The sequence below is a fragment of the Strix uralensis genome, chromosome 10 (assembly GCF_047716275.1).
Source record: "Strix uralensis isolate ZFMK-TIS-50842 chromosome 10, bStrUra1, whole genome shotgun sequence".
NCBI lineage: Eukaryota > Metazoa > Chordata > Aves > Strigiformes > Strigidae > Strix > Strix uralensis.
In genome coordinates this window covers 7,478,496-7,503,175 of record NC_133981.1, presented here as the reverse complement: position 1 = coordinate 7,503,175, position 24,680 = coordinate 7,478,496, and the positions used below count along the sequence as shown (strand labels likewise).

General features: G+C 45.3%; 1 protein-coding gene across 2 annotated transcripts in view; it reads right to left on the bottom strand.

Annotated features, from left to right (window-relative positions):
- The window catches only part of LOC141947738 (monocarboxylate transporter 2-like), a 59,595-nt gene extending 37,085 nt beyond the window's left edge, over window positions 1–22,510 (bottom strand). For both annotated transcript variants that reach the window (XM_074879173.1, XM_074879172.1), the window contains exons 1-3: window positions 22,491–22,510; window positions 17,379–17,639; window positions 16,893–17,150 (exon numbers count right to left, since the gene is read on the bottom strand). In XM_074879173.1, the coding sequence (XP_074735274.1) occupies window positions 16,893–17,109 (217 nt within the window). In that variant the 5' untranslated portion in view covers window positions 17,110–17,150; window positions 17,379–17,639; window positions 22,491–22,510. The remainder of the gene's footprint in view (window positions 1–16,892; window positions 17,151–17,378; window positions 17,640–22,490) is intronic.
- Between the last annotated feature and the right edge of the window lie 2,170 nt (window positions 22,511–24,680).

Genomic DNA, 24,680 nt, shown 5'->3' with positions numbered 1-24,680 from the left:
TTGAGTAATGGTTATGCCCAGGCACTCATCTGTGGGCTAGCTTGAAATGTGTCACCCTTAAAAATGGGAGAAGGGCAGCTCAGTTTGGTATTGTGAACACAACATGGGCGCACAGTCCGGGTCAGGAGGTGTGAAGGCCAAAGGCTTTTGGTTTTGCAATTACGTTATTTAAGATGGTCTTCCTGAACAAAACTCATCCTTGTACATGAGGCAAGACCTTGGAAACCTTGGTCTTGTGTTGGTATAGCAAAGTCCAAGGAGGCAGTTTGCAAAAGGAAAGCCTGCCAAGGGCATGCAGCAGCACAACGGGTGCCCTACGATGCTCCACATTTTGACAGTGTTGGCATGTCCTCATCATCCCCTGAGCCTGATACCTGGGAGCTAAGGGAGCTGAAAACACCTTTAGGGAAGGATGATGGCATCTCCCCTGGTCCCTTATGGACAAATCCTGGTTCCTTTTCTTTCCATCTGTCAAAGACTCTGCTCTGTAATACTTTTCTCATTTGGGGTAAGGAATGAGCTCTTCGTCTATGATTAAAAAAAAAAAAAAAAGTAGAAAGATTGCAAAACAGAAATCCTTCCTTATCAGATGGATAGGGTTTCACACTGCAGGTCAGAGAAAAGAAATGTTTCCTTGAGCTACTCACTCACAAACCTCGCAGTTTGCCCTCCACAACTGGAAACATGGACTTGCTGAACACCGGCGAGAACTACAAGTACCCTATCATAAAGTCCAGGCTATCCACTTTACTGCACACTAATCTGTTTTACTACTTGTATTATAGTGACAGAATTGTTTTCTGCAGCCTAGTTCAGATTAAGAAACTGGGGGATAAGACACATTAAAACTTCTGCAATATATACTGCCAGAGCCTCGGCTGGTGTAAAACGGCTTCCTAGGGGAATTAAGCAAAAAGTGAAGGGCAAAACAGTCTCGGCTGCTGATTTTCAGTTTCAGTCTGAAAAACTGGAACTGCTTCGGTGCTACAAGCCAAAGCCTCAGGTGGTCACTGTAAATCTGCATCCATGCTGTCAAAGTCAACAGAGCTACTCCAGTGGAGATTTGGGTTAGTTCATGCAGGTATTTTCAGAAAATATGTTTCATTTGCATTATTTAAGAAATGCAAACATAAGCTCTGTTACACAGTAAGCAGCACAGCCTAAAAACAAGTCCGCACACCAAAGAGCATGCCAAGGAAATGAGGGACTGTCTGCTGAGGATGTTTGCAAACAAAAGCTGTTGTCAGTGAGAGCATCAGACACCCCACACCCTGCCAAGGCGGCAGGTGGCACAGCTGCCCCAAGCTTGGGGCGGGGGGAGCCAAGCTGGCCAGTGGGGTCAGTCCTCGTGGGGGACATCCCCGTGTTCAGATGCCAGCCTCGATGCCCCAAGTTCTGGCTTCGAGAGCCACGGCACAGCCCAGAGACCTGGCCGAACACCAGGGAGGGGACAGCAACACTTACAGCCTTTCCCTGCAGCCCACTGAGCAAACAGCGGAGCCTGTGCACTCTTGAGGAAAGCTTCCAAATCACAGCCATTTACTGCTGCTGGAGCAGGGGGAAGGGGTGGAGGTGAGGCAAGTTTAGGGCTTTCCTTTCATGGCTGGGATGCCCACACCTGACACCAGCAAATGCACCACTTGGCCCCTCCAGCCCCACAGGACACAGGGTCTGACACTTCACGCAGGAGATGCTCAGTACACCCGCCGTGGTTCCTGCGTGGTTGTAGCCCACCTACCCCTGCACCTCCACGCAGGCTCTGACAGTTCTGCCTCACCACTGCTTTGGGAAAGGAAGAGAAGGAATGGACAAGCCATGGCAATAATTACCTGGTTTGGTCACTCTACTAGTTACTCAGGACTGTTGAAAGCTTCCTTTGGCATTTGGAATTTCTTTTTTTTTCAGAAAAGATTAGCAAAAATCTAGTGTTAAGCTACTTTCTATTTTTTTCAGCAAAGTAAATCAAGCTTTGCTGCACAGGCATCCTAACAGCTCTAACGGGCACCACAGCAGAGCAAGACTTTGGCAGCTCACAGGAACCGTCGCCCCGTTTCTTTAATGAGAATTTCCAAATCACTGAAGTCGTTCATAAGTCAAACCCGCTCTGGCATTAAATGCCCAGTCAATCAAATTAGATGTGTTAAATATGCTCTTGGGCATGTGTGTTTCATTTGCTCCATGTTCTGCAAACTCCCACCACGGCACCGTCTGCAGTCACTGAGCGACTCAGTGTCTCAGCCTGGATCACTGCAGAGAGGGATGATCAAACAACCATAAATCTTATTCAAGAGCAGAGCAGAGGAGGGGAGGACTATTAAATGGACATAACTCTAAGCAACTGCAAGGCAGGTGGGAAGGTACAAAGTACAATCACCTGCAATTAAGTCTAACAGCTGTATCATCCCCCATATTACCGTATAATAGCATAAGGGAGGGTAAAGTTAAAGCTTGAACGCTTGGAGAGAAAGAGAAGAAAGTTGGTTGGAAGGTCTGCAGATGGGAGAAGGCAGAGGCGATCAGAGAAGCATTTCACCTGCTCCAGCACCAGTTTGTTGGCCATAACCTGCACCCCGAGAGGCTCAAGCCCCCCATCTACACCCCCGTGAGCAACTTCAGGCGCTGCCAGGTGCAGGGTTAATCTGCAGAGTATGTTCCTCGCTCGTCATAGTCAGGCGCAAAGCGTCTCTTCCATACCAGAGGGTGAGGGGACATGTTTTTATTGGAAGACAAAGCAGAGCTGGCAGCAACCCAGAGAGGCAGCCAGGGAACCCCCAGCCTACAGGTAACTACTTTGGCACATTTATTGCAGCGTTACGGGACAGGCAATGGAATATGACTTCAGCACATGGCAGTCTGCAGAAGGGACATGATTTCTGGGGCTGGTCCATCAAGGTCTCCCCCCACCCCACAGCAGAGCAGGGTTTCCCACTGCTTCACTGTGGATGATTGGTGGTTGAAATCATAAAATCATCATAGAATCATAGAATGGTTTGGGTTGGAAGGGACCTTAAAGATCACCTAGTTCCAACCCCCCCGCCATGGGCAGGGACACCTTCCACTAGACCAGGTTGTTCAAAGCCCCATCCAACCTGGCCTTGAACCCTTCCAGGGAGGGGGCAGCCACAGCTTCTCTGGGAAACCTGTGCCAGGGCCTCACCACTCTCACATGGAAGAATTTCTTCCTCACATCTAATCTAAATGTACCCTCTTTCGGTTTAAAACCATTACCCCTCGTCCTATCCCTACACCCCTGATAAAGAGTCCCTCCCCCCTTTCCTGTAGCCCCTTTAAGTACTGGGAGGCTGCTCTAAGGTCTCCCCAGAGCCTTCTCTTCTCCAGGCTGAACACCCCCAACTCTCTCAGCCTGTCCTCATAAGGGACATAATCACCACGGTGCCTTGAGTCTCAGCTAACATCTACCCAAGACTGAGTGCAATGGAAGAAACAGCATTTCCCCAGAAGGCTTACACTCTATGATGCCCTGAGCTGCTGGGAAGACAGAGAGAAATGTGTTAGGCACTCAGCCATCAGGAAGAGCAGCCGTCTCTGCTCTCCATCGGACACATGTAGTACACTCACCTATATTAAAACCCCAATCACAGCCTTCCCAACAAGTGATGTTCTGATTTTAGTACCAGACAACAAAATTTACAGCAGTCTCCACTCCTTCACATACTTCTGGTACCAAATATTAGCCATCTCTCTTTGACTTCCAAACCATGCACCTTCCTGGACACTAATCTGTAGGCAAATGAACACACCAAAGGCACGGGCTGCCTACTTTTTATTTTTTTACACCTGCCTGCTACAGAGACATTCCACATAATTGACCCCATCCCTTTAAAACAACATTTAAGTAGCATCTAAATGACAAGCGGTCATCCGCCTGCCTCCCCACGACAATGTTTCCCTCCCCACCACAACCCACTTGCTCTCGTTCAGCCTATACAGAGCTTGTCTGTTTCCTTTTCACCGCAGACTGCTTATTTATATTTATATTTTGCTGGGGCTAAGGCAAAAGTGCTTTTCTCTGCATTTAATAACAAGCCCCAATGGAAATCTATCCCAAAGCCGCCGCGCTCCCCAGGGCTCGGGCTCAGAATCCCATCAGGTAGGCCAAGGGGCAACAGCACTGCTTAAGTGTAGTATTTCTGTTTCTAAATTACTGCTTGGGTTTTGCCCTCAAAGTGCTCCATTTGTGGGCTCTCAAACAGGGGCTCAGCCCTTGCAGAGCTACCCTCCATGGGACCAAGCCTTTGCAGGTTACAACAGAGTAGATTACAATGGGCTCTGACTCAAGCATCGCTTCCACGTTACAAACCTTTACAAAGCATCTTTACTTTCATTACCAACTCTGCCCTCTAAAAACCACTACAGTGCACTGTTAAGGAAAAAAAAAAACAAACCCTTTTTAAAAACAAAGAATATTTTCAGAATTGTTTTAATAGCCAGGATAAATATTGATGAAGTTTCCTGCAATTACAGAGCGTGGTTCCTGTCTACCTCCCATTGCAGATTGAATCAAAGGCAGCCCAAGTTTTTCATTGAGTCATGAAAGTGATATCAAAATCATAAAAAAGGAACAAAGTTATATGCACTGCTTTGCAACTGATAAGAATGATTGACTCTGGTGATTTCATTGCTGCAATTATAAGCTGCCACAATAAACAAGCAGCTACTTCGTTTATTGCTCTACTCCACGCTTACATTTGGCTGAAACCCAGACCCAGCTATTTCACACCAGCCTGTTCTCAGGGCTTTTTCACTGATGCCCACGGAAAGCTTTTGTAGGTAATCTTCTGATTTCTGGGTAGGGGACCACCACTGTTACTCTCAGCATCATGCCATGGTGGTATTTCACAGCTTCTTGGGTGCAAAGTTACAGATTTGTGTCAAAGCAAGGCAGGAGGATGCCAGTGTCTCTTCAAAAAACCAGCTTGCCTGTCCCCTCACCACTCTGACACAAGGAGCAGGGCTGGTGCTGCCCGCCTTTGGGGCAACGGAGGTGCTGCATGACAGGGCCAAGGCCATGCTTTGTTTGTAGTGTCAGAGGAATCCCCCAACGCAGCCCGTGGCCGGGGAAGGGGATACAGCGAAGGGACACACCATGCAGCTCAGCCTCTGGTGCACAGAGGACACCACACCCCTTTACAAAGGCTTCCACATAACACCGTGCCTGTATTAGTGAAGTGAGCCCTATTTTGAAAAGCAGCAAAAGTGTTGCACACCCAGATGGAAATAAAGGGGATGTCAGCACCAAACTGGTTGCAGACCACATTTTCAAAGGCATCTGGAGTCCCCCACAGGCTCAAAACGCAACCAAAGTGGTCAAAAGATGTCTGTACCCACTGAACCCAGTGACAAATTTGCAAGGCTTTGAAAATCCCAGCCAACACTGATTTACCTCCAAAAAACTGCCCTTTAGTCTGTTTAGGCTACACATACAACTTGTTTCCCTAAACAACATTGGAAACACGATCAGAAGATAAAGCTGTTGATAGTGCCCGTGCAGAAGGACGCTGGTGCTTTCCCTGTACGCTGGCCCGGAGCGGAGATTTCTGGCTTATTTCTGCTTTTACAACACATCGCGCCGCGGCAGCTGGTGCAGGTTTACTCACCTGCACCATACGTCGTGGCCAGCATGATCGAGGAGACCCACGCGATCTCGCTATAGGACGTGCCAAAGAAATCCTGGATTTCTTTGAAGAAGATGGCTAAGCCTTTGGGGAAGGCGTACGCGAAGCCGATAGAGATGAAAGCGCCGAAGACCACCGCCCAACCCCAGCCGCCGTCCGGAGGGCCAGGGGCTCGCCCCGTGGTAGCGGGGGGTGGCATGGCCGGGCTGGGGGAGCGGGTGCCCAGCGCTCCTCGGGAAGCTCTGAAACACAAAGGGCAAAGGCCGAGAGTCAGGTGTTGCACCCCCAGACCCCGAGCGACAGCATCGCCCCAACGCAGCTTCAATCTAGGCATTTATTCCTAACGTCGCACCTCACCCCTGCCATTCTGCGCTGCCATTTCACGCAAAGAATATCAGCGATATGTAAGAGTTCCTCCTGGCGTCTGTCCTGGGGCTGGGGGCGAGCGGGACGGTGCCAGAAATGCCCCGTGGAAGTGGGTAAGAATAGAAACGACGGCTCCCACCCGGTGCAGCGCCCCACTCGTGCGTGCCCACACCCCCGACCGCCCCCCCCGGACCCCTTCCCCCGAACACGCGTGGGACCCCCCCCGCAGCAGCACCCACCTGCGGGAGCGCGGCGCGGCCACTGACCCCCCCCCGCGGCGGCGGGACGGGGCGGGGGAGCCGCCCGCACCGCCCCACGCGGGACCGGCCCGCCCCGGCAGACCCGGGCACAGACCAAACCTCCGCCGGGCTGGACGTGCCTTTCTGCTTTGCCCTTTCCCCCCCTGTTTTTCCTCGCCCCACCCCGCCCCAAGCCGAGGCGCTGCGGGAGGCAGCAGCAGCACCCAGCCACCCATTAATTAAACTATCCTCAGTTATTTAAATAGAAATCATTTTTCTTTTCCCTCTCTGTTTCCACCAGCACCTCTTTTCTCCTTACGAAGTTGCAGGCTGCTCTCCTCTCCCCGAACCACAACATCACTGCGGACTTGTGCGGTTGTCCACCCGCTATTTATGTTCACCAGTTTGCTGTATATTCTAGTTTTTACGTTAAAATCCATTTCGGGGAAACCTTAGCAGTGTTTGCTCTTGCTGGAAAGTTGCAGTTTTGCTACCGGAGTGCATCTTGCTCAACCTTGCCTCCCCCTGGCTTAAGTAACAGCCCCGTGGGTCTTGGAGGAATTCAGCCATGTGCCCTCTCAGCCCCAATTTTGGGAAAATTCACATGGAGATGGCAGTTGGTGTCAACGCCCTGTTGCCTCCTGCTCTGCCTCCAGCCTCCTGGAAGAGGGACACGTTCTTCCCTCCATGTGCAACCGTGAAGATTAGGGTATGATCTGGGCAGATTTTATAAATCATTTTGGTAAAAGATATTTCAGCTGCAAATCAACTATACTACCTGCATTGCAAAGATGGGCCTTTCTTCCCAGCTCCCCTAAGCAGAGCTTCCATTCCCCCTTGGCTTCTCTGGATGTTAAGGCTCAGACCAACTCTTTCCTAATCGCCTATAAAGCTGTATTTGAAGAAACAAGTCACACTAGTTAGGCGTGTGGAAATCAGCTGGTTTTAAAATCTGCATTTAAACACCGCTGCTGTTCACGTTTTTCTTTCCTCCTGTTCTTTTTGAGCCAAATGCCACCCACATCCCTGCCTGCCCGCACCCTCTGCATGGGGATGCTGGGAGCCCTTCCCAGCTAGTCCAGGAAAGAGAAAATCCCTGCGCTCACAAACGGCTTAGTAAGGCTTTGCCGCTGTCCCGTCTCATGCCCTTCTGGGCCTGTTCTCTAATTTTGAATTAACAACGTGGTTTTAATAGCAATACCACTTTAGGTTCAGGTACAAATCCGTCAGTCTCTGATGAAACGAGAAGGAGCTCCCCTCCTCCCAATTTCCACCCTCCCTCCAACATTCCCAAAACAGACCCTGTGTTACTGTAAATCCCATTTTCCTACATATCAATGAAGCAGTAATGGAGAGGAGGAAAAAAATCAGTGCCTTGCTCAGTAACTTTCCTGGCACAGTTAACCTAGAGCTTTAAAGATCTCCTTCCAACACGTCTGTAAAATGTTTTATTACTACTATTTATTTCTTCCTACAAAACTGAGTAAACTTAAAATGACCAGAAGACCTTTACTCTCAGGTGCAGGGTCACAGCGTGATGACCTGCAGAGTTTTGTTTTGGTACAGCCTAGACCCACTTTATGGGCCATAAGGATACCTGCTTTTACTGCATCGCTTGTACAACGTACACTCCGGCTTGCACGAAGGCTCAGAGTGCAGTGGCGGGCAGTCTGCCATCGCAGGAGACAATTAAAGTCTCTCCAGCATGAAAACCCTGTCTGCAGCTGAACAAGGGGATGACCCAGGGGACAGGGCTGTTTTCCTCTATTTTCCTACAGAGGGATGAGGGTTTGGATTAGTGGAGTTTTTCTAATAAACGGGAATGACATTTGTTTCAGCAGCTGGTTTCTGTGTTCTGCCAAAAATAAAAAATTGGACCAAATCTAAATAAACACACATGAGATCGAACTTGGGCACATCCTTAGCTGCAGTGCAGAAGGTGGGGAGGGCAGATGGAAACCCATGGGACCAGAGGGATGAAGCAGCAGGTACAACTCCAGCCACAATCTCAACTGGAAGGTGGGAGTTTCCTTCCACAGAAATACTAAATTTGGTGTCATGTTAAAGAACGTCCTCTGCAGCAAACCCTGATGTGACACCTTCTGGGTAAACGTTCATACAAACTGGTGGCAAACACAAAATTGGAGCAGGAAACCAGTTGCAGCAGGAGCTATTGGGGGCAAACAAGTGGTTTCTGAAGATGTCTGAAAACGATTAGTCTCTGCCCTCCCGTTGCTGCTCTGAAGAGATGTTCACAAGCAAAGCACGGCAGCCTGAGGGCAGAGGGTGGGACTGACAGTAGAAAGCCTGGGCTCACTAGGTCAAAAAGGACTTTCCTAACAATTTGGGGATACTTGGGCTCATCTCACAGCAGCTGCCTACGTGAGTGCTCCCCCTTCATTTCGGGAGCACAAGCTCCCCCCGGGGCTGGGCTCCACTTACTCATCAGCAGACAGCAGACGCTTCCTGGAGGGCAGGTTTTTTAATTTGCTGGCAAGCAGCAACAAAATTGATTAAAATTGCAAAATACCTTTTCAAATGACTCATTTCCCTATCACAGTCCTCCATGTAAATAAATGACTGCTATTGTATTCCCAGAGCTGTTGAAAGAAGAGAGGCAAGGGAGAAGAGTGGCTGGGGGCAAGGCAGAACATGAAACTCTTCCTCTCTCCCCAAAAGCTCCCATTTCCATAGCTTTCCATGACAGTTCCCATAGATATTTTAAGTTATGATTTTTAAATCAAATGAACTAATGTCCTTCACTTACTTAAGTCCAAGGTTGGATAAACAATATTTAAAATATAAGGTCACTGGGAAATAGTGACTAGTGTTGACAACCTTTTTCTTTTTCTGAAAATAAAAAAAAAAAGGGGGGGTGGAGGGGGAAACCCTGGGCTCCCTTGAGAATGAAAAGCATTTCTATTTGTTCTCAGTGGACCACTTTGGTATTTAGAAAGAATTTTGTTCGAAGCCTTTTACACAAGGCATTTTATTGCAGCCAAAGGTAGGAGCTACAACTCTATAACCCCAACAGTGTTTTTCCTTCATTGAGTCTTTGAAAGCCAATTAAAGGCTTTAGAAATTGCTTCCACATTAAAGAAAAAAAATACATGCCTAGCTCTGCTGCATCAAAACAGCATTGGGTAAGTGAGCTCCTAAAGAGGTAACTGCACTTCTTTAAAGCATCTGTGATTTTCACTTCCATGGCATACCTGCATTTCTCAAAACTATTCCATTGCCACTTTCCATTTGCTCATAAAAAGCATCAGCAGTGAAATCCAATCCATAACCACAGTCAAAATGGAGCTTCTGCATTAATGAATGAGATTATAAACAGCAATTGTCCGCAAAACCAATGGGCTGGACCCCGTGGCCCAGGGTGCCATACTGTTACTTTCTTCAGTGAAATCTGTCTTAGGAGAGAGATATGCCAATTCTCTGAAAATAGGCCCACACATTTATGTTCCTAATAACATTCTTAACTTTTTCCAAGGGATCAATCCATACTAATATAGATTACTACTTGGGAAGAAGTTTGAATTGAGCAAAATTCTTGGCTCTGGACCCCAACCAGATGCAATCACAAAACGGCAGCCTGGGGACAGACCAATAGCTCCCTGCCTGGCGAGCGCAGAATTACCCTTATTCCCCCGCGCTCTCCTCATGCTGAGCCTGACCAGGCTGATACATTCCTCAGCATTTAGCCACAAGACTTCCAGCATTCAGGGATTTACCACTAATATTTTCATGCTTGAGGTTTTAATTAAAGGGAACCTAACTCTGCCCGGCAGCTCCCAGTGTGCCGGGCAGAGAGAGGGATGTGGGCAGCACCCCACCAACACAGCACCCACACACGCCCCAAATGGGGCACGTGGGTCAGGCGTGGTCAATCCACACCCCTTGACATCCCTATGGCTATTTTGGGGGGACCTTTAATTTCCACGCAGCCTCTTCGTCGCTGTGTGAGATGCTCTGCTGCAGACAGAGCCACCAGCCCCACGTGTCCTTTCACCTGGCAGTGGGGTGACACTGTGCAGAGCCAAGGGACATCAGTGGTGGCACTGCTTGGAACACCCGGGATGCTGGCAGAGCCTCATGGCTCTGCTTTCCACCAACTAATGGTTTACAAAGGGGTCAAGGAGAGGAAAAACAGAAAGCTATGAAATGTCAGATTTGCTCTTCACTAAACCCCAGTATTAATAGTGCAGAGGCCAGGCAGGCAGAGGGATTCATATGACATAAAATAACTCTCTCCAGAGCCAGCAAACCTCTTCAATGGCTCTAGCCCTGCATCCATACCGTCAAACCAGCCAGGTGCATGAAGCATCGCTGCTGGATGTACTGGTTTCCTGGAGATGATAAAATAAACTAAGTAGTGACATCACTTCTGTTTTTCCCCTGTTGCAGGAGTTTAATCAGCAGCCCAAACCAAAACATTTGTGTTGGTAAAAAGATGGCTACAATTTAATCTAAATCTAATAACTGGAATGTTTTCACTGGGGAATTAAAACAAATTATTCCTTTGCTATTGCATCTTCATCTCATTTACATTTTAATCCCAGTAGGATCTTCCTCTGTTATATTTGGAAAATGACTGCAGAGAAAGGGAACAACAACATAGTTGAAGTACTCAAACATGCATTGAGAATTTAGCTGTTAACTTTTATGGCAGAAGTCTGGCTATGCCAAGCCTTGAATGTTTGAAAATTAGGACAAATACTGTGGTTTTTTCCAAACACCACTGAATGCAGAGCCTGCTGGCATTTCAGATCATGCACACAAACACGGGCAAACAAACAGCTGGGGCATAAGGTTGTGTTGAAGGTGTAATTACACATTAGCCAGAGCAGAGCAGGTCACTCTTTCATTTGTACCGAAAGTAAAGAGGACTCTTTACTGGAGAACACTGTGTGGAGAGGGAAGCCTCTGCCTTCCCAGCCTGTGGTTCTCCACTCCCAGACTCAAGCCTTGTTTTCCTTGATGTGAGGTTTTACCACAGGATAAAGAGTTCATACGTTTTTGCTCAAGGAAAACATGTAGTGAATAAAGGCACTTTAGTGTTGTCAAAGAAAACTCGGTACTATAGCCCATTTTATTCCAGTTTGCCTTACCTACTTTGCCTGCTTGTTCTTATTTTGAAGCCAAAGCACACACACAAAAAAAATAAAGGACCTACATTTCTGCCCCGTCAAGGATGTCCTGGTAAACACAAACTGTCACACAGGTAAAACCCTACAGATCCCCAATGCTGTCACAGTAGCTGATCCCACCAGGGATACCTGGTTACACCAGCGACAGAGACAGCAGCTTCCTCCACCCCAGAGCATCTTCTGCCACTTTCAGCCAACTTAGAGTCACTGCATAATCCCAGTTTTACATACAATAATTATTTTCATGTGATCCTGTGCATCCCTTCACTTAGGAAGATGTGAAATGATGATAATGTACTAGAAAGGCAGCAACCACTTAAATCCTTGGAGTTGTTTCCAAGGGCAGCATTTGCCCTTGCCTTGAGTTATCCCAACACATATTCCACGCGATGCCTGCTAGGTATCTTAGACCCATTTGCTTGGGATGCTACTTTACTACATTTTTCACCCTGAATTAATTTAGCTGAGATTCACAAGGTCACAGCTTGAAAATACAGAGAGAGTTTCTCTGTGGTGGATGTACCCCCCATGTACTGCAGCCCAAGCATGTGGGCTTGGGCTCACCACTGAGCCCACAGTCTCCTGTGGGTTCTGATGGAAATATTCTTGTGAGAGTTTCTTTACTCATTTCAATGAAAAGGAACCAGGTTAGCAAAGATCTGCAGCTTAGACTGTCAAAACTAATCCAATGAATTGTGACTGCAGGGTCCAAACACATCCAGCCCCTCCACCAGCCCCTCCTCCAAGGCATGGCCCTAAGCAGTTGTGCCACAGCTGCATCCAGAAGATCACTGCTGTCTCCTCCAGCCCAGCTCCAAGGCTGTCCTGCTACAAATAAACTCTCAAGTAATTGTCAACAGGACAGAAAGAGGATCACCTGCCTCAGGGCTGCCTGAATAATGCTTCAACAAGGTGGACAGCTTTAGATCTCAGTAAACCCTCCTGATGTTTGAGAGAGGAGAGATAATACAGGGCCACCATGAAGAGGAATTCCAACTTCAGAACAGCAAAAAGCTGGAACTGCACAATGTTGGCTGAGCCTGAATTGAGGGTCAGTGGCTTGGGGACAGGGGAACGTCACAGGGGTTTGCGAGTAGTCTCTGGAACACTGCTGTTTGCAGATCATAGTACTCTGAGCCATTATATAATGCAGGTATTTTCCCAAAAAATTAAGCCCACCTTGCCCTAGTTTTAAGGTATTAGAGGAACAGCCAATTAAAGCTATCATAAAGAGGCAGCTGGGGCTTTGCTGTTTTTTTTCCCCCCCCATCAAATAAAACTATTGTGACAAGTGATCATAACTCCATGAGGACTTCTTCTCTTGTTGTGAGTTACCCCAAGAAATCTGCCTCTAGGACTGTAGCATTCTGGGAGCAGGTACTGCTGTTTGCTGCATATACGTTGAGCACCTTTGATTTGCTTCAAGGACAAGGACGCACGGAGCAGAAGCCAATCTCGGCTGACACCCTGCAGCTCTCATCACCAGTGAGGCTGCTAGACACTGCAAGAGAGCGGGTGGGAAGCAGGTCTGCAGGATCAAGTCTGCAGCCACTCTGCATATAACCAGCTCCTCTTTATAAGGCAGAGAAAACCCAGCAAGCTCCCTCATTACCTTTCAAATTCAGTTAAATATTGTGATAAGGAAACAAAAACCAGAATCAAACATGGGAAGAGATCAGTTCATGCATCACGCGGTGTGGATAGCTGCATATAACATCACCCGAGGCTGAACAGCCCTCAGTGCCCTTAACACAGGGTGATGCAATACACAATATTACTGTAGGTAAGCTGGGACAGGCTCCTGTGCCTGCATTTTCTGTGTTGCTTTGCCCTTCTGGCTGACCGTTGTCCAGCAGATCAAGCACAATGCTTTAGTATTAACTTTCAAGGTCTTACACAGATTGTTCTTTAGGAGCTTGTTGAACTTTTGACACTGTACGTCCATGTTACCCCACAAGATCAAAAAGAGGAGGCTTTTGGTCCAAGTGTAGTATTTGCTCAAGCTTGCTGTAATCCTGGGTTTACAGAGTGACCTTCCCAAGAGCCCCCTAAGTGCCCCAGAAATGACTCCTCGTAAGACAGGCTTCAAAGATGCACCTATTATCTAGGTCGTGTTTATAGGCCACTCCATCACTTAACATTCCTGGAGACCTTTGTGAAACTGTTTACAGACACAGAATTAATTTCTAAAATTTCATTCAGTTCTCAGTCCCCTCTCCTAAATGCCATGCTTGGGGCTGAAATTTGCCATGTTTCTAGTGCTACACATCAGCAGATCAATCTTTGCAGCTGAAGGATGAAATCCTGGCTCCACTAAAGGTGATGGCAAGGTGCCTGCTGACTTCAGTGCAGCCAAAGTTCCACTTAGAAACAATATTCAGTGTTTGTTGAAGCTTTTTTCCTTGTAATTACTCTAGTGCAAAGAAACACATGCTGTCCTAAATGACTACTCTGTGTACAGTTAGCTGTAGCATTTCTGAATATTGTAAAACTGAAGTTGGGGTTTAAAGATATAATTGACTCTGAAGGGATCCTCTGCATGCCCTCAACCACTCTGGGCAGGCTTTGCTGGTGCTTTCCTCCTCCCTCAAACACAGCGTGCAGCTTCACTGGATGCTACAGAGTTGCTCTAGATTTATGCTGAAAGGAAGATCAAACTGAGTATTCAATTACTTATGCACTCAAAGATATTTATTCCCCAAGATGAAACTCCTAAATCTGTTATTATTGCCATTCCCTCTTCTATTAGTATTAGCATGCTGCTGCTTTCAGATCTATGGAGATGTCAACACCATTTATCAGAAACAACAACTGAAAGATGAGAACATGACAGGGAAACGTTTAGAATTATTAATCATTTGCAAGAACAGAGGAGATAATTGATCTTCCTTAATTCTAGAAGAGTCTATAACCATTACACAGGGATTCTTCCTAAGACTTTTTTTCAAGATCTGTTTCTTTCATAGTTCATTTGTTTTTTTGATTTTTTTTTTTTTTTTTAAACCCAGATGCTACAGTGACTTAAAAACTGAGTGAGGGAAAGAGCAACAACTACCACACCACAGGACAGACTCCCAGAGAGGAAAGGTGCTCTTGCAGTGATGAACACGGGTGTTTGTGAAAACGCCAGGAAAGGTGGGACAGGACCCCCCCTGCCAGCAGAGTGTTATTAGCCCAACATCTGTGTAAAGGTAAACGCAATGCTGAAAAGGAAAAGTCATCTTGCTTCACAGCATCTCATATTTTCCTGCTGATGCTGACATCCTCCTGTTGTTACATGCAGCATCCGGGAAAGTCAGGTGCGTGCACACGTGGCTGTAGTTTACAATGATAGCTCTGCAGCAATAAGATTTCATGAAAGTCTGTATTTAAAGATGGGAAGATCAATGATGAAAAGCACAAGTTTTATACTCTAACATCTTCTTCTGCCATCAAGATCACTGACAGCAGTTTCCTTGCTGTGCTCTCCTCTGTATCTTTGTCCAGGTGATGACAGCCCTAGCTCAGGGAATGTGGAAAAAGAAAAGCCAGAAATCTCAACCAGTCTGAGACTGTCTAATGCTCAGTTTCAGAAATCCAATTTTCAGAGGGCCCTGAACAGCCCCCACAGCCTGAATCTCTCTTCAGTCCCTTGCTCAGACTCTGTTAGCCCTTCTCAGCTCCTGACATAAAACCACCAGAGCCAAACAGCAGCCAGAGGATACACATTCATTGTTTTAACGGGAAATAGGTGCTCAGTAGAGCTGCTGATTTAATAACCCTGGAAGTGAACCTTTCTGTCCATCTGCAGCAGAGACTGTAGCCCAAAGAGCCCAGTGAAGCCTCCTCGCTGCCCGGCTGAACAACTCCAGCCACACCTGAAAAGGCTGTTTCTGCAATCAGGGAAGCAGCTCATCCCTCACACCTCTCTGGTCACGTACATCCTCAACCCTGAGCATGCCAGGCAGCGCCGGTGGGTTAGTGACATCAGTACCTGCCCACTGGGAATGGCCTGAGACCAGCTCAGTGGCTCAGTGGCAGTAGGAGCCTTCAGTCTCCCTTGACAAGGGCTGGATTTGAATCAGTAAGTAAGAAGTTGCTTGTTCCTGTGCCAGCTTTCCAAGGCACGCAGATGTCTTGGGAATCGCGTGCTCAATAACACTAGGCATGAGCTGTCAAAAGAGTGAAGACACGGGTTGCCCAGAGTCACAGGCATTGCTCAGGGCACTGACAGAGTGATGTGTATCACTGCCCCAGGTGCCAGGTGAGCCTTACAGAAGCTTTCTTTCACCTTAATCCATCCCATATCAGATGCCAAAACAGCTCTTTTTTTTATTGCCATGTAAAACCAGTTCCTAAAGTGCATGAGATGAGTGTGCACAACTTCTGTGCACACACTGTACCCTGACATTTGTAGTGTGTGACCCAGGAAACCTCCAAAATGCACCCATCCTGAAGGTGAGGGTGTACTGAAAAGATCCTTCCATCTAGAACTTGTTTGTCTTTCCCAAAGTCTGTGTCACTGATCTTGTTTGAGAAAGAATACAAGCTGAGGTAGATGTGTGTCAGTGTGGCTATTCTTATGTTCTTAAGTGTTAATCCTTTTATGTTTCACTGTTGCAAAACAGGCTAAGAAGAACCAAGAGTCTGCTAAGAGCCCAGCAATAACCTCCAGCAGCTGCACCTTGCAGGCATCAGCAACCTAAAAGCAAGATGGTCCTCTACTAACCATTAACAGCAAGGTACACACCAGCGGCTCAGATCAAAGTGGCAGACTGATACCTTGCATCAGTATCCGAGGCAAACATCCCCCTGAGAAAACCCACTTGGTGATTTCATTATGAGGACAAGCAATACCTTCCCACAACCTTTGCACAGTGGCAACTTTTGCAGCTATTGTGGTGCAAGTACTCAATGTTTTAACTTGAAGTAACCAGTGGACACATTTGTCCTTTCAGACAGGTTCTGCAGAGAGAAATCCAAAACAACATCCCTTAATAAATGACTTGCAGCAAGATTTTAGCAACAGAATTAGGGACTATTTAAAAACGTATTTACATACTACCTCAAGATTTACATGCATGTATGCCATGCCTGTTCATCATCAAAACTTCAGGTTTTGAGTTTCCAGCATCTTCTCTACAATCATGAGTGCAAGAAATACATTTTTTGTTTCAAGAAGAAAGCCAAGATATGAACAGAACGAAAGATGCAATACTAAATATGCTGAAATAACTGTTCAAGACTCAAATAATTCCACACATAGCTAGACTTCTGATAAAATTATTTCATCAAAAATTATTTCATTTCAAGAACTGGTGACATCCTATATGTTGCCAATAAAACACTCAGCAGCACTGGTTTTCTCTGTTTTGCCAATGTACATCATCAGAAAACAAAGCCAAACTTGCAGTCAGAGCTTTCCAATAACTTTCTTAAAGAAATATATTCTCCCCTCCCTTTTTGGGGTAGAGATCAGACCTCCTCTTTTCCAAACAAAGATATGGTCTTGCTTCACTTACCTCCTCCGTAGGTGGTAGCACACATGATGGATGTTATCCAGGCAATCTGGCTATAGGAAATGCTGTAAACAGCCTGGAGCTCTTTAAAGTAGATTGTGAAAGCCTTAGGAAAGGTATATGCAAACCCAACTGAGATGGAGGCTCCGAACACCACTGCCCATCCCCATCCACCATCAGGGGGTACATAGCCCAGGTCTGAAGGGACTGAAGGAGACATGGTCCATCCAGATTTCAGAGCAAAAACCACTTCCCGGTATCCTGGAGAGCAAAGGATATGTATATTTTACAGAACATGCATATAGCATAACCAGGCATGATTTTAAAGTGTAGTAAAATAATTTAGAGGTAAAGAGGATCACCCACTCTTGAACGCTTGATCTTTTGCTGGTTACTAACAGTTTTATTGTTCAGTTTAACACAACCAAAACCACGCTTCCCTCTCCGATAACACTGACCAGCCCTTCTACCTGTATTTTAAGTACATACCTTCAAAATACTCCCATGCCTTCCGTGTTCAGGGATGGACCTCATTCAGAACTGAAGATAATGCCTCCATATTCTCTTCCACATCCAGCCGGTAGCTCAGTGTCTCACCTCAGGAGATGGCTTCTGTAGGTTGCCCCATCACCGTTGCTCAGTTCGCCCCTCCAGAGAGAAGTCAGTGCCACAGTTTTACAATTTTCAGAGTAACCACTTGCATATTTTTCAGATGTGGGTAGAAAACTTTATGATTTCAGGTTATCCCTGCTTAAAAGAATAATTCCCATTACATGAGCAGCAGGCGATCAGCCCCACAGTCCGTCCAGCTCCCCTCTTCTGCAGAGGGACAAGGCTTTCCTGGCTGCTTGCTTCCCCCAAGCCAACAAGCAAACTGCGAGCAAGTGCTTGCAAAGTGACTGAAGTTTCTCCCTACTTAGGGGCAGCAACTCCTCTTGTGCCTGGCACATACCAGGTTAGCAGATTATGCTCAAGAACAACACAGATCAAAGAAGGCATTCACTCATTTGCATTCTTCCCATTTTCCCTGGCCATTAAAATAAGGGTAAAAAGAAAAAAATTATAATCTACATGCCTCTCAGGAGTTAATCCAAAAGTCTCCTCTCAAGGTCAAGATATTAAACCAGAGAGGAAAGGAGTAGGTCCCACAGCAAAGGGTGCCAGGTAGGTGCACCTGCATCTTTGTGGATAAAAGGTGGTTTATTGTCTTTATATATTCCAAACTCAGAAGCAAGTGAAGCTGATAGGAAGGGCATCATCAGAACTAACGGGAAGTAGCAGGCCCAGATATAAGCTGGACACATTTTGCTGGATGTCAGAGGTAGTAGTCAGCTAACTGGGGAGAGAGGGACCTTTGCTTGTCTTGGAAAAAAAAAAAAAAGGAAATAAAAACACCTTTGGAATAGTATAGTGTAATCTGCATCTATTTGAGAGTCCATTGCCTCTTCAGAGATTCAAACTGTGAGTAGGAGAACACTACTGGAACAGTAGAGAAAAAAATATTATTTTAAGCTATTTATGTACCTACAGATATACTCCTGAATTCATACTTTCCTTCATCTACTTTTACAGCTGTTAAGTGATAAAACTAATAGGGGGCCCTTACGCTACAGGCTTCAAGCTCCCCCTACGTCTGGACACCTGTGGCACGCACAGCAGAGACACGCTATCTCCTCTCCAACCTCAGCAGCTTGCTGGGGCACCCCCAGATTGTGAATTGAACTTACAGCATTAAGAGGAGCTGAAAGACAGTTCAAGAACACTGTATAAATATAATGAGATCTGGTTCGTAAACTCCCAAACTGCCATAAGCATTTATTCCCTGGTCCTCCCATGAAGACATTGTCCCAGAGCCTCCTACTTCTTGTTAATCACTTACTGTCTAACTCAAGTTTATCCACTTCTATTTTATAATGGTTTTGTGCTGATAGTGTTATACAGCTCAGAGGCTTTCTTCCCTTCCCTGGTGTTATGCCCCGATGGTTTTACTGAGAGCAATCATATCCCTTTTAGCCTTTACTTCACCTAGGTAAAGAAGCTGTATTTTTCCCCTCTCCTTAACAAGGACCATGGGAACAGAGAACCTACCTTCCTCTGGTTACCTGTGTCTACACGCTGCCCATCATTTTGGTGGCAGCTAAAGGTGGTGAAAAGGAAAACAGCCCCAGCCAAGGAGAATACCACATTGCTTTTGGATGAGATTTCCAGATACATCAGGAAATATAGGGATGAGTTTAGGAAGCCCTCTGTGAAACACTCATCAGACCTCCATTGAAAGTTTTCAATTCCCCCCAAAGATAATTTTTTCCTATCATAACCTTTCTTCACTGCCTTTTTTATCTGAGACTGTTCAGCTCCATTTACATTTTATTTAAGGGAATTTATGTTAGCCCATGGTCAGTGTTGCAAAGGCATTGCTGCTGGTTCTGGAGTCCCTCAAAGGGCTAGAAATTACACTGGAGAAGGATCACTACCTGTCAGTCTCATTCTCACCTTCATCCCTCAGCATCCACTACCAGCCACTGTGGGTGAGGAGGGCTTGTGGTCAGATCCAGTCTAACAGCACGTAGAAACTGCACTGCACACGTGGCTCCAGGCTTTGCCCCACTGAGACCCATTTGACCATACGTTACCATTTACAGCCCAGGATCCTCACTGGAAGATGAGAGGAAGCTGGGGAAGAAGTCCTTTTGCCCTTCAAATTAAAGCCAGTTTACTCCACTGCTTGTCTGGGATTATCACAGGTATGTCTGCACAGGCAAGTCCAAGCAGGCACGACTACTGGTCACGTTTTGAGGTGGCCACGTGCCTGCGAGTGTGGGGCAGGAGCTGTGCAGCCACACGAGAGGCGGGCTGTGCTTGGGGTAGCATGCCTGTCTGGCATGCGTGGAAAGGGGCAGATGAAGAAACCCATGTTGGTCTGTACCCTCACATGAAAGCACTCTTTAAACAGGCCAAGAGCTGCTGCACTCTTCATGTAGTTGCTCCGAGGGCCACCTGGCAAATGCACACATAAGAACTACTCAACTCTTGACATAAAGAAAAACCCCTACAGCCCTAGACCTCTGTCCAAAGCAGATGAGCAAAACCCCGTTGTAACTGGAGGAAACATTGGTTCAAAATGGTAATATTTAATAAACCCAGTCTTAAAGAATTCTAATTTCTACCTGGATAACATCCAGGTGCCAAGTTGTTGGGTTCTCTGAGATTCCATTGCTACATCAAGAGAAGACCAACTAAGAAGCCTTTTACAAAACAAAATAATAATATTTTACATTTTTTTACAATATTTACATAAATATTTTACAACAAAATAATAAATAATAATGAAAGTGTCCTGTTACACTATGAGGGATACTATGTTATGATTTCAGCAGCAAGGAATATTGTACTTGTAAAGTTTCTCCTTTTCTGATACTAAGTCATAAAATGGTCTGAGAAATTCATGGAATATTATTTTTCCATTACAGGCATCCAGAACATACGGAACAAGTTATTCTGATGCAGAATCTATTATCCCCCATCATCTAAATTTTTCCATAGAACAAAATAATTGTCTTTTAGAATTTTATTAACTATACTTCATTACTGTAGGGTGGGATTTTAAAAGGAAACCCAAGTTAAAGAGTAATAGTGGTCATGTTGGAATGATTGACAAGACATTTAAGAGCATTTGTTACTTATCAAATATGCATTTCATTGCACTGTTTCTTTCATTTACAGTTATTATACCAAATTTAGGCCATTCAAATATTATGGAGGATACCAAGCTCCCAAAAATATTGACATATCCTAGTGGTTCTGAAATCAGGCAAAATAAAATTGATTAAGGGGTGAGCACAGTGAGGACACATTTCCTTATTTAACATTATGTTTGGTATTCACAATCTACCAAAGTTCAAGATATGCAAAAATTCTCAGGCCCCTTAAATGCAAATCTTTTTTGGCAGTCCTTTAAAAAGGTTGAGCCTGAACTTTAAATATATTTTCAGGGATTAACAAGAAAGGTTATTTTTTATTACCACCAATTCACGCTGCTTGTAAAACTGTGACTAATTGCACACCACCTTTAAAAGTCTCACATTATGAATATATTTGTCCATTTAATTTCATTTTCTGTTTAATGGAAGATTTATTGAGAAGACATTAGCATAAAATCAGATTATGGTATCAGTTTCATTGTCCAGCTTTTCTTTATCAAGGCAAATTCTTACATAATACAGAAAACCAAAGAGAGGAACTGAAGTTAAATGAAAATGTAGTGTACACTAAAAAATAAAAATCACACCAGTTGACTCTTACTTCCCTGACTGTAAAACAAGGCTTCCAGAGGCTGGCTTGGAGGAGCCGAACTTTAGGAATTAGTTTAACAGAGTTTAATAGCCTGAGCAACGAACAGACAGTAATGGGATACATTCACATTCTCCCCTTGTTTCTCCTGCGCCATGGTCTGTGGAGACATCAGCACTAAGGAGGGCCCAGGACAATTCTCCCGCAGGACATTACCTCTGCCATTACCACCCTCTTAGCCATGTCTTTGTCACCTTAAAGTTTCTCTGCACCAGCCCTCCATCTTCTACAGGTTGGCTCTTTATTTCTTAATTTAATATCAGCTCCTTCTCCAATATCCACTTCAAGGAAATCTTTTACATTTTGATTTTCCTTTTTAATAACTGTTCTCTAAACTGTTTGATGTCCTCTGGGAAGCCCTTGTTTTCTTATGTCAAGGCCCATTTACCTCCAGGACCACGCTTGCTTTTTCCACTCAATATTGTTCAGGCCCTGCCACACCACTGAAGTAAAATTACAGACCTATAATTTTCCAGGTCATATTTAAACAATTGGAGACATATTTCATTTGTTGTTCTCCAGTTGCATTGTGCATGGAATTTCATTTGTCAACTCTTTGAGATCACCCCATCTCACCCTATCTTTGACAGGTTTTATCTTTGCTTTATTCCAAAAAGATTGAAAGCCCCACCTCTTTATTCACCTTTTATTGTAACAGAGGAAAATAATGAGTTACGACCAAACTCACTTGTAGGGCCTCTTATTTCACCCCTGTTTCATTTTTTGTGAAGCTATACATGTCTGGACTTCCAATTTCTCTATCCACCATTCCCTATAGGCTTTCTGCTTTATTCCTGCTACTTTTTTAAGAGTTGGTTATTCACTGGGTCTTCTTTATCCACTATTCTTCCCGCCTCTTTAGGAAAGTGGCTGAGGCTACTATCAAGAGCTTAAAAAAGAAAGGAATTCCAGGTCTCTTGCACAATCAAGGCCCTTATGTCTCAATCCAGTTGATATTACCAACTTCTTTCCTTAATTTATTGGACTTTTGTCTTTTGGAACCAACACATATGACCACAGTCCTCTATTTCATAAGCCAAATCAACCAGGGACTATTCTTGAACTATACAATTATTTCCTGCAACATTCGTTTTGTTTATTGGTGGGGTTTTTGTTGTTATATGAGAGCACACCATGACAAGTCAAAACCAAGTCTAATGCAGCTTCACCTATTGACCCAGGGACTCCCTGGTGCCAAGCTTCCCTCAACCCAAGCAAGCCACCACACACCAGACATAAAAACTCACTAACCGCCATCCAGTGGGACTGCTCTCTCCTCGGCAGAGGCGGGTACCACTCAGGCTCCCCTCCCTGTGGCACTCCAGTTGCTGGCTCCCCTGGCAGCAACCTGCTCAGCTTTTAAAGCCATGTGCTGAACTCTTCCCCCACCCCAGATGCAGCTGAGATCAAAGGTTGAGATCAGAGGCTGTATCCTTAGATGCAAGACCTTCCTGTAACCTGCAACACCCTCTTCCACCCAACCCCTCAAGTTACATCCAAAGGCAACCGCATCCCACATTAACTAACCTTTCATGAACATTGTCCCTTCGCCCACCAGGGACAAATTCAGGGCCAAATCTCCATTTGCAGTGATTGGAGTGCTGACCTCTCTCTGATCTGTGGGTGTTAATAAATTATTTGTCAGATATCCCTTTTCCTTCCTCCCTCTCTTCCCTGTACATATTAACTTATTATTTCTTCGTGACACATTTCTGCAGGCTCTGCTCTCACTCTCCTCACAGGGAATTTGCATACAGAGAGCCCCTATTTTTACCGCATCCTGCTATAACAATTTTAACCTTCTGGCTGAAATTCTCTGGCATGGCCTCTGGGTCACCTAAAAGCCTACATTAGACTTATTTTGATCACTCAAGAACAAATGAAGGGATTCACAGGACACAGCAACACTTATCAGGGGTGAATTTCACCCTGGAGTGAGGGGAGGGGGTACAGAAACTTCCTGAATTTCTTGCCAGTAATCAAGCAGTTGACTTGGACTAGTGAGTGAACAATGTCCACAACGTGAGCCCATGCTTTACAGAGGTTTATATAACCCATTTTCAGTAGGAATGTTTCCACAAGACTTAGGTTGCAAATGCCCATTTGGGGGATTTAAAACATTCCCCTGCTGTGTTTATAATCCAGATGCTGCAATGCACTAAAGCGCTAGAACAAACAGGAAAAAAAAAGCTGACTGTAGGTGGGCCAGGGTAATGTTCTCATCCAATCTGAGTAGAAAACTCAGCAGAAAAGGTAAACAAAGAGAAAAATGATTCATCCAAGCTAACTTTGCAAGTCAGCATCTACTGTAGCCCATGTTTCCTGCCTTGTAGCCACATGCAGTCATCCATGCTATTTCATATTGCCCCAGAAAAAAATATCTTCCTTGCAACAACACAACAAATGCTTAAAACCACACACTAGCTCCCAGTTCACATTAATAAGAAACACTGCTACCAGTGCTACCGCAGCCAGCTCAGATGCTCTTCTCACAAGCACAGGACACACAACACACACACCCCTCCCATTTAGAAGAATTCTTCTACCAGCCAACAGTCACAGCACGCTAGAAAAAGTCTCCAATGGTCAAAAGATAGCAAGATAAATTCTTGGGAGAAATCCATCGAGGGCTATTAAATACAAAGATGCTACTTCTGGCATTGCAGAGTGCAAACTGCTGGAAACTGGGGAGTATTGACAGTTAACTCTGTTCTTGTCTCTCCAGGTATCCGCTATTAATTCACTGTCAGGGAGAGAATACCAATTGGACATACCTTGGTCTGATCGATCTTACGGTCCGGCTCTAACTCACTGGTCATGGCTTCTACCAGTTACTCTTTCTAAAAATGATTTACAATCAGAAGTATAACAAGCCTATCTGGTAGTTTTCTGTCTTCTAAAAGGAGTAAATCCTTAAGTGACAGGAGGTCATCAGAAGGTGCCTATTGAAGAGGCTGCAGTCACACAGACCTAGAGTTCACAGGAGTCATTTCTTTCAACACTACACCTTTAGGAATAATGTTATTGTAAAAACTTAATGGCATTGCAGAAGGTGAAATTCCTTAGACTTTTAGAATTAAGTAGCTTCTTCACTGCTGGTCTTTCTTCCAAAAATGTGCTTTCTTCTTTGTTTGCAGACATTTGATAGTTCCCTTGGCTCTGAGTCATTTCAGAACTGTGCTTTATCAAATCAAAACATGAATTTGCCACGTTAAATTATATTGTCCCTCCTTCCACCTCCATGTTAATAGCAAGTGCCTAAGTTATAAAGGTTTTCTGCTGATAGTTATTGGGCTGTTACCATTTGTAAACACTTCAGACACAATAGCAATTCAAACCATTGAGACTGCTTTTCAAAATCACTTTGGAAAAATTTGGTCAGCTCCACTGGTGGTTGAGATGGACAAAAGCAGCAGCAGCTCTCCTTTACTATTTCACTGG